Source organism: Dasypus novemcinctus, chromosome 10 (assembly GCF_030445035.2).
Source record: "Dasypus novemcinctus isolate mDasNov1 chromosome 10, mDasNov1.1.hap2, whole genome shotgun sequence".
Classification (NCBI taxonomy): domain Eukaryota; kingdom Metazoa; phylum Chordata; class Mammalia; order Cingulata; family Dasypodidae; genus Dasypus; species Dasypus novemcinctus.
This window is the reverse complement of record NC_080682.1, coordinates 37,266,215-37,276,507: the sequence shown is the minus strand read 5'-3', so window position 1 is coordinate 37,276,507 and position 10,293 is coordinate 37,266,215. Positions and strand designations below refer to the sequence as shown.

At 35.7% G+C, this 10,293-nt stretch overlaps 2 protein-coding genes across 2 annotated transcripts; both read right to left on the bottom strand.

Annotated features, from left to right (window-relative positions):
• Positions 1-251: 251 nt before the first annotated feature.
• LOC101432186 (olfactory receptor 5M9-like) lies at positions 252-1,304 on the bottom strand. The gene is given in 1 exon segment (XM_012521774.2): positions 252-1,304. A coding segment is annotated over 1 exon segment (1,053 nt).
• Positions 1,305-9,155: 7,851 nt separating this feature from the next.
• On the bottom strand, positions 9,156-10,093 carry LOC101432639 (olfactory receptor 5M3-like). The gene is given in 2 exon segments (XM_012521775.2): positions 9,156-9,445; positions 9,448-10,093. Coding segments are annotated over 2 exon segments (936 nt in total).
• Between the last annotated feature and the right edge of the window lie 200 nt (positions 10,094-10,293).

The window sequence follows — 10,293 nt, the reverse complement described above, 5'->3', positions numbered from 1 at the left end:
TTAAATAAAAGAATAATCAGTTAGACACATAAAACAAATGACACATAAGGTCAAAGGGTTTGAAACACAAATAATTAGAACATAAACATTGCTAACAAACATTACATGCTGACGATAAGTCTTATGAGTGTATTAAGGCACTAGTTTTATTAAAACTATTTAAAAAATGTCGGGTGTAATAAAATTTTTGCATATGTAGAAGAAAGCTTGCTGAGTCTTTAGAGTCCATTCTTGGTGTAAGGTATCTGGTGTTAGACTGAACCTATTAATGTAAGCAAGAGTTGCCTATTAAAAGTCCTTTGTGAAAAAGGACTTTTATACTTTGTCATCAGTAATATTTGCCAATATACCACAATAATATATATTGCAGTTTCACTGCCCAAGTTTGCCTTGATAACTGCTTTGTTGACTGCTTCTTTCACATCCTTGTTCCTCAGACTGTAGATCATGGGATTTAGCATGGGAATCACCGTGGTATAAAATACAGCAACCATTTTCCCCTGCTCCACAAACTCTTCATTCGGCCACCTAAGATACATGAATATGAGAGTCTCATAAAACATGGTGACAGCTGTCAAGTGGGACTCACAAGTGGAGAAGGCCTTCTTCCTCCCATCAGCAGAACGCATACATAGCACAGCTACTACAATGAGTGTGTAGGACATCAGGACCACAGAAAGGAAATATGTGAAGTTAATGCCAGCAATGACAATCATTGTGTATTCTCTGATGTGGACTCCCCCACAGACAATCTTGATGAAAGGAGGATCCTCACAATAGAAGTGGTTGATTTCAAAATTCCCACAGAAGTACAAGCCATAGGTCCACAACATGCATATTAGACTAACAGAGAATCCATAGACATAAGGCGCTGAGATGAGTCAAGCACAGACAGTCCTAGACATTTTGCTGCCATAAAGCAAAGGGTTGCAGATGGCCATATAGAGATCAAAGGCCATCATTGCCAAGATATAGACTTCCACATGAACAAGGGCAATGAAAAAATAACATTGCACCAAACACCCTACATAGGAAATGATTTTTGTCTTTGATAATAAGTTTTCCAGCATTTTGGGAGCCACATTGGATGAAAACCATACATCTACAAAAGACAAATGACTCAAGAAAAAGTACATAGGACTCTGAAGCTGGGGACTGATGCTGATCAAAATGATCATCCCAATGTTCCCTAACAGAGTAACCAGGTAAACTACTAGGAAGACCACAAAAAAGAAAAACTGTAGCTCCTGGTGACTGGTCAACCCCAGTAGAATAAATTCTGTCACATCTGTGAAGTTTGGCATTGCCTAAAATAGACACAGTCTGTATTGCCTATGGAGAAAGACAAAACATGAAGAGATTTTTTTCACTGCTGAAACATTTGAGTTGCGTTTATCCTTACTCTAATTCAAATCATTTAGAAAACAAGGTAGAATTTGCATGATATTCAAGAGAAATAATATAATTGTAAACTTCAATAGGTCTTACAGACAATTACTATTTATATTTTTCTAGTTTCTTATCTGTAAAATAGATTATACTCATTACTAAAATATATAGTATTATAATTAGGAATTTATATCTTTGCTGAATTATTACTGTAGCATGCCTTAAAATCAGAGAGCATAAACATGGCAAAAGTTAGACTGAGAGTTGCAAGAGAATGACTAAACCAATTCCAATATATTATTTGATAGAAATGAAACTTGAGACCAAGAAATGTTAAAATATAAACCCAAGGTCAGCTAGCCAATTAGCAAAAATCAGGGAAGAAAACAAGGGGAGCTTTTTGACATTCAATGAAATATTGTTTCCACCTATCACAGTGCCTCTCAATGTCAATAAAAATACAATTACATGTGATATTATCCATTTTTACATGCCTTAGAAGGTAAGCTTTGTGTATATAATTTTATGGGACAATAGACTTAAACGGCCTTACCATCTAGTTGTTGACATAATTATCCTACCTTATGTTAAATTATTTTATTATATGCTTTCAAAATATGAGATTCTGCTTCATATTTTATTTTTCTTTGCTATACATTATTCTGATTTGATTACTACCACCTACAGGAGTGAGGTAAGAGGGAATTAACACCATAAACTCTTTCTTTTAGTTGTCTCAGAAAAGTAAACTACAAGTGTATCAATCACTGAGCATTACTATCAAAATGTAACAATAGATTAATATCTTGAGGAAACACATAAGTGATGTGTTTTATTAATACAGTGGCTCATTTCAGATTCCACTAGTTTTCAGAAACAATACCACGCCTAACTATTCAAACTCCAATTTAATGTCACTGCAAAGAAAATACTCCCAAGGATTATTTTCCCCAGTTGGATTCCTGCAAGAGTATGCAAAAGTATGCCTTGAGTGTTTAAGGAAATATCTGTAGGATTAGGACCACCTTGGGAATTTTAGCTCTCCATGACAGCAGTGTTTGAGTGCTTAACACTCAGCGATATATAAATGGGACTCTGCTTAAAATTGGTTTCATTCACTCATTCTACAACCATCAAGGACAAATAACATATGTCAGATACATTTGTTAGATTATATTCCAAACTAATCTAAATTCTGGAAATGTGAGAGTGAACATGATATACGAAATTCCAGCTATCATCACAATTCATTTTTAATGAAAAGAAATAAACAAGTAAACATGAGATAGTTTTGATAGTAGGAATAGATGTGACAAAAGTTTAGCATGTTCATGAGCTAGGGCATAAGGGGAAGAAGATGCAGAAAGAGTGGCCAAAGAAAATTTCTCCAAAGAGATAGCTGGTGTAAAGTAGCCAGCTATGTAGAAATATGGGAGATGAAGGGGGGCAAGTTCAAAAGAGGAAATGTTAGCTCAGCATATTCAAAAAAAGCAGTGCTATCAAGATTTCTTTGTGTATTAAAAAGTTTCTGAAAATTATGATCGTATTATGCTTAGACGCTTCACTTAGTAGCAGGGTACACTTGGGAAGTTAATCTCTGTGAACTACTTTCTCATCTTTAAAATGCTTAATATGAGAAGTAAACGTACTTTGTTTAAAATGAATTGAGTATATTACACTAAAAACACTGAAGTTTTAGTTCTGAGCTAGGTTACTTCTTATTACAGATTTCCATGAGGGTAGGTTATCTGTTTTGATTCAAGTGTGGAAATAGCCAGATAATAGCTGTAGACTCTGGAAATAGAGCTAACCTCATGGACTTTCCTATGTAAAAACTCCTGACCTTGGTAGCATGAACCCATGATTCTCTAATTGACAAAGCTTGAATTGGGTTAATGGTACTACTATACGGTTTTAAGTATAAAATACTATACAAAATATTAAATATCTTAGGAATACAAGCTAATAGTATATTTCATAAAAGAAGATCAGTATTCCAGCCCGTTCTCTAATTCTATTTCAGTTCCTGTGTGGTATGTGAATTTTTCTTCCTTTACAAATGATTATTAGTTTTCTGGTAGTAAAGTTTGTCTCAGTCACCTTGGAACCCCTTATGCTACTTAGCATAGTCATTACATACATATAAAAAACAGATATTCAGGAATAATCACAAATACAATTTTTCAAAGTTTCTTGATCTTTAGATCAGCTTGATACAATACATTATAAATTCCAATACTTTAAAACTAAGAAATATTTGTTTCTAGTAGCAGTAACAGCAGTTTATGACATTAAGATAGCTAACTTACTGACTGCTTTCTAAGCCCTTTGCAAGCAAAAGTGCCATGAAACAGGTTCTCTTAAGATCTCAATTTGACGAATGAGGAAACTGAAGCACAGAAAGATTCAGAGCCTCTCTAGATCAGGAAGGATTGATAGGATTGAGATGCAAACCAGTAAGCTGGCTCTTGTGTTATAAACTCAACCCACTCATATGGCAGGCTCTTCAAAATATCTATTCTATTATTCTGGTTATTTATTTAAAATTCCATTTGATTTCCCTTTCAGAAAGAAGAAAGTTATCCTTTTGATAGTTTGTCCCTGATAAAATAGCTGAGCTTTGCATGATTCTCCCCAATGCAGGCAGGGCTACAGATGTAGTAAAGCATTGCTTACCTGCTACCTCCAAAGTTAGGTGGTTCCAACAACCTAATACCAGACATTAAGTACTTTTATTTTAAAGATTTATTTATTTAATTATTTATTTCTCTCCCTTCCCCCCCCCCAACCCCAGTTGTCTGTTCTCTGTGTCTATTTGATGCATCTTCTTTGTCCACTTCTGTTGTTGTCAGTGGCACGGGAATCTGTGTTGCTTTTTGTTGCATCATCTTGTTGTGTTAGCTCTCCATGTGTACTGCACCATTCTTGGGCAGGCTGCACTTTCTTTCACGCTGGGCGGCTCTCCTTACAGGGCACACTCCTTGTGCGTGGGGCTCCCCTATGTGGGGGACACCCCTGTGTGACAGGGCACTCCCTGAGCACATCAGCACTGTGCATGGGCCTACTGCACATGGGTCAAGGAGGCTCGGGGTTTAAACCGCAGTCCTCCCATGTGGTAGATGGATGCCCTAACCACTGGGCCAAGTCCGCCACTCCTGTTAAGTACTTTTTATTACATATTACACATTACATTATTTATCTAGACAATCTGAAGGATGGAATGTAAAATTAAAAACTACAGACTCATTAGGATTGACAATTTTCAAATTCCTCTTGGAAAAAAACAATGAAGAATAATCACTGATCTAAACATTCATACTGACTCAATATTCCCCAATCTATTTATACATATTTTAAAACAACAGTGTGAAAATGAATGGTTTTCAGGTATAAAGAATAGTGAAAGGAGAAGTAATAAGAAATGAAGAATTTTGTAAAATGCCCATAATAAGTAGCTCATTCTTACAGTTTTGAATATGCTATGTATAAAAGTAAGAAAATATACCAGAAATATAACTTTACACAGTAAAATATTGCATTAATAAATAAACCTAAGGATAAAGTCTTCATCTTGTTTTCAAATAGGAATTAAAATAAAACTCTTGTACTGCATTAGCCTGAATTCAGAATTTAGAACTTTTCAGGCTTACCTTCAGCAGAGAACAGTAAATGAGTAATTTCTCAAGATTTAAATTAGTCTTGAAAACTAGGAGCATCTCCCTAAGGAACATCATTATAAATATGAAAGGAATAATAATTAAATTTCTAGAAATATCTCAGGGGTAGGGTAAGGGAAGAGTGATTAATTGGAATAATAATTCTTTTTTTTTTTTAAATTTATTTATCTATTTAATACCCCCCCCCATTGTCTGTTCTCTGTGTCTATTTGTTGCGTCTTGTTTCTTTGTCCACTTCTGTTGTCGTCAGCGGCACAGAAGTGTGGGCGGCGCCATTCCTGGGCAGGCTGCACTTTCGTGCTGGGCGGCTCTCCTTATGGGGTGCACTCCTTGCACGTGGGGCTCCCCTACGCGGGGGACACCCCTGCAGTGGGGCGGCACTCCTTGCGCACATCAGCGCTGCACATGGGCCAGCTCCACACGGGTTAAGGAGGCCCGGGGTTTGAACCGCGGACCTCCCATGTGGTAGACGGACTCTCTAACCACTGGGCCAAGTCTGTTTCCCAATAATTCTTATAATAAAATCAAGAGATCAAAATTCTTGACATCAGGCCATCATTTGTCTACCACTCTAACATGGGTTCTGTTCTCTTATTTTCACACTTGGAAATCATGGATCTCAAGAAAATATTCTTGGATAATATCATGCAAAATTTTGATGAATTACTTTCTTTCTTGTGTTACTATGTCTCTACTAAGCACAATCTTTCAAGGTAGATGATCTTGACAATTTATGTCCTATGCATTGTGAAGTAATTTTGACAGATGACATAGGTCTCAAAAGTATGGATCACTGTAGCAGCTTGATTATTACTGATGAATTCCAAAAATAAATGTTGAATTATGTTTGTTAACTGGTCTTTTCCTCTGAATGTGAATAAATTATGATTAGGGTTTTGATTGGGTCCTTGGTGGGTGGGGACTCACAGAGAAAACAACATGGCAGAAGAGTTAGTTGGAGTTTTGAGGTGAAGCCCAGGAAGTAAGCTCACAGAGGAGCAAAGCAGCTAAGCCCCGGGGAGAGACAAAGCTGGTTGCCTGATAGTCTACAGGTGGGCTTGTGGAGAGCGGCAAAGCCTAGAGCATCTCATAGTCTACAACTGACCTTGTGGAGAAAACAGAGGTGCTGAGTCCAGAAAGAACTGAGCTCCAGGAAGAGAAGAACCCAGGAAGACTGAACCCTGGCAGACTTCAGCAGCCATCTTGCTCCAACACATGGCAATAGACTTTGGTGAGGTAAGTAACTTAAGCTATATGGTTTGGTAACTGTAAGTTTCTACCCCAAATAAATACCCTTTAAAAAAACCAACGATTTCTGGTATTTTGCATCAGCACCCCTTTGACTGACTAATTCAATTACCTAGCAACATTTTGGGAGCATGAATTCAAGTAGAGGTCATTGGTAAAGTAATAGATTGTATTATAAAGAATTTATCACTCTATATTCATACTTTTCTGGGATGTAGTAGAGCATGGCCTTGACATGAATCAGCTCTGAAATCAAACTTTGGCTCTTCCACCTTAATATTGTGACCACAGGCATGTAACTTAATTCTGAGCTTCAATTCACTTGCTTGTGGAATGGAAAAATTCTGTCCTGCAATGTGGTTATGAGAAAATTAAGGGATGACTCTCAGCCCAGTGTCAGTCATGTATGAAGCACTGAAAAATAGACTCTTTTGTGTATTTACACCTTTAAGAAGTTTATAAGTATTAACTCACCACCTCTATGGAACTGTGACTAATATTATCCCTATTTTGAAAACTAAAATATGAATTTCATAAAGTAAATATGAGCTTACATTTTTTTATCAAGTTTACAAAGTGAGAAAGTGAAAGAACAAGATTGGCAAACTAGGTTGCTCATTAACTCTAAACTATGTACTGCCTTAATCTGATTTGGGAAATTATGAACAAAACTGTGTTTAGCTAAAACTTTTGCATCACTCATGTCCAAGTACTTTGAACCCTTGACTTCCTGCCCATCTATTATGAGAAAACTTATCAGGTGAACTCATTGAATCAGGGTATTATGACTTAGTACTTACTCTTTCAATAAAATCTAAATTTGAAAGAAAGAAAATATGTGAGTTTGTATGTGTGTGTGTGTATGTGTGTGCTTGAGAGAGAAAGAGAAATGGAGTCAGAGAGAGAAAGACAAGACAGAGAGGCTGCGGGAGAGATCAAAGGGCTCCACAGTTATAGCTTGGGGATGCCTAAATATAATTAAGCTGATTAATGTAAAAATAGCTATAACAATGCCATCAATTTAAACAATACAATTTTCAGAAGTATTCAGAATTTTTAGCAGGTGTCAAAATCACGTTAAGCTCTGCCAAAAGAATCTAGACCCAAGGAAAATATAAGTCAGAGAGGTCTTGAGGATTAAAGACTACAACTGACAAAATTGGATGTAAGTGACTTGTCCAAGATCACCCACAAATTAACTGGAATTTTGAAAACTCAAAACAGTAACACGATTTAATCACAGACCCTGGCATCATTATTCCTCATATAAAACTGTCTCTCCAAAAATGTTAGTAGCAAGTATTTCATCTTTGAATAATGAGGAAATGGAAGACATGATCCAACTCTACCTACCAACATACTACAAAGTTTTAAAAAGCTTTAGAACTATGTTTTGAAATGCAGTCATAATCAGTACCCAGTTTGACATGTCAATGGTTCCCAATAAATGACAAATAACTTGTTTTAATGCCAAAATAAATTACTTTTAATTTAGCCCCAAATCATCAAATAATTTAGTTTTTAAGGTCCTTAGGGGTTTTAATTTTTGCAACTCTAAAAACAGTAATATTTCAACTTAATCTAAATTAGCAATTATTTGCATTTACAAAGGGTTTTCAAAAGGTTGTCTTTGTTATATATGTCTGTGTGTATGGAAATGAGAGGCCATGTTTCTGATTTTCACTGAAGAAGAAAAAATCTAACAAAAGACACAGAAGAATGTTTCTTCTCACATTGCCCCAATATTGTTTTATATTTGCATCATTGAAGAAAAATTTGTAATTACTTATTGTGCAATTATAAATGTGTTAATTACATTTCATTAGCTATTTATTATCTGCACCAAAACCAAAGGTGATTGACTGCTTTACTGATTGATTGGTTTGCCTGAGGTCATAGAGACTTTAAGGAACTATAGTGTTGCCTCAGGCTTGTACTTTATGAAATTAGGTACAAGGGATGGCTAAATATTATTATCATGACAGGAAACTACTTTTCACAATAAGTATTTTTTTCTTTCAAATATAAATATAACCAAAGAAATCAGTTACCATAACTTAGTCCTGGATGGGCAAAACATTCTGACATAAATATCAATTTACTTTAAGGAGAGCCTAGAAAGTCATACTTTTGTAATGACACACATACCTAGGGATTCTACCCACTATTCCATCAGCCTGTAGGTCAAAGCCAGTTTGGTGAGACCAGGTGAGAAATGCACAAACTGGCATCTTTATAGTTAAAACACTGTAGTTACTGCAATCTGTAAAGAGACATATTTACCATGGTATGTCTTTTAGGAAACCCAAGACTTGGAAAAATGATAAGTTTTTCTATTCTGAAATTAGAAATCTCTGAAGAGTTCTACCTCATCCCTCAGTGATAGAAACATTAAACAATTTCATATCTAATAGTGAGACTATCATTTTTATATCATGTTATGAAATAGAATTAAATGTTAAATTTTCCACTACAAATTACCCTCTAAACAGGCAAATTTTAACTACTTCTAAAATTCATCTGCTACACTTTTAATAAGAAAAGCAGTCTTTAGATTTCAGCTTAGTATTTGAACACCTATTCAATTATCTTTTTTTAACTTTTTATTATTATAACATTTATGTAACTCAAAATTTCCCATTTTAACCACTTTCAATTGTACCATTCAATAGTATTAATTAATTCTCACTATTTATATCAGCAAGAATGAGTCAATCTACTATTCTTTTCTCTCAATTTGAGTCTCCTTTCATAGCACAAGTCTTTAACCTAACTTTCCTATGTCCTAGAAATAATGTGTTGACAAGCAAATATTATTGAAGTAGAGAAGACAAAATCAACTCAATTTTGGTTTGTTAAACATGTTCTGCTGATCACTTTGTTCATGGCCCCTTTCACATCCTTGTTCCTCAGACTGTAGATCATGGGGTTCAGCATGGGAATCACCGTGGTATAAAACACAGCCACCATTTTCCTCTGCTCCACAGATTCCTCAGTGGGTCTTCTGAGATACATGAAGATAAGAGTCCCGTAAAATATAACGACAGCTGTTAGATGGGACCCACATGTGGAGAACGCTTTCCGCCTCCCTTCTGCAGAGCGCATCCGTAAAATGGCAATAAGAATGAACAGTAAGAGACAGAAACTACAGTCAGAGAATATGTGAAGTTAATACCTGCAAGTATGATCATTGTATATTCTTTCATGAAGGTCCCAGCACAGGCCATTTTGATGAGAGGTGGGTTTGCACAGTAGAAGTGGTTGATTTCAATTTTCCCACAGAAATACAAGCCATATGTCCATAGTGTTGCTGCCAGACTAGTCAGAAATCCATATATGTAAGGGAAAGAAATCAATCGAACACAGACCACCCTTGACATTTTACTGCCATAGAGCAGAGGGTTGCCAATTGCCATGTATCTATCGAAGGCCATCACAGCAAGGATGAAGACCTCTACATGGACAAGGGCAATGAAGAAAAAACACTGTACTAAACAACCAGCATAAGAAATAGTTTTGGTCTCTGATAACAGGTTTTCCAGCATTTTAGGGGTGACATTGGACGAAAACCAAACATCGACGAATGACAAATGACTCAGGAAAAAGTACATGGAGCTATTAAGTTGTGGACTGACCTTAATTAACATGATCATACCAATATTGCCCACAATGGTGATAATATAGACTATGAGAAAAATGGTGAAGAAGACAACCTGCCATTCTTGACGACTGGTTAATCCCAGAAGAATAAACTCTGTCACATCAGTGAAATTGAGCATTTTCACAGTTCTAAATGAATATTAGTTTAAAACAACTTTGTGATATCTAAAATGAAATAAGTGAAAAAAATAAGGAATTGTTCTTAATTTTTATATTTACCCTTGTTTCCTGTCATTGTCATCTTTATTAAATATCTTTGCTGCACTTTGCAATTCTTTTCAGAGAATCATTCCAGTGTGTGAACCTGTTAGGTAACTTG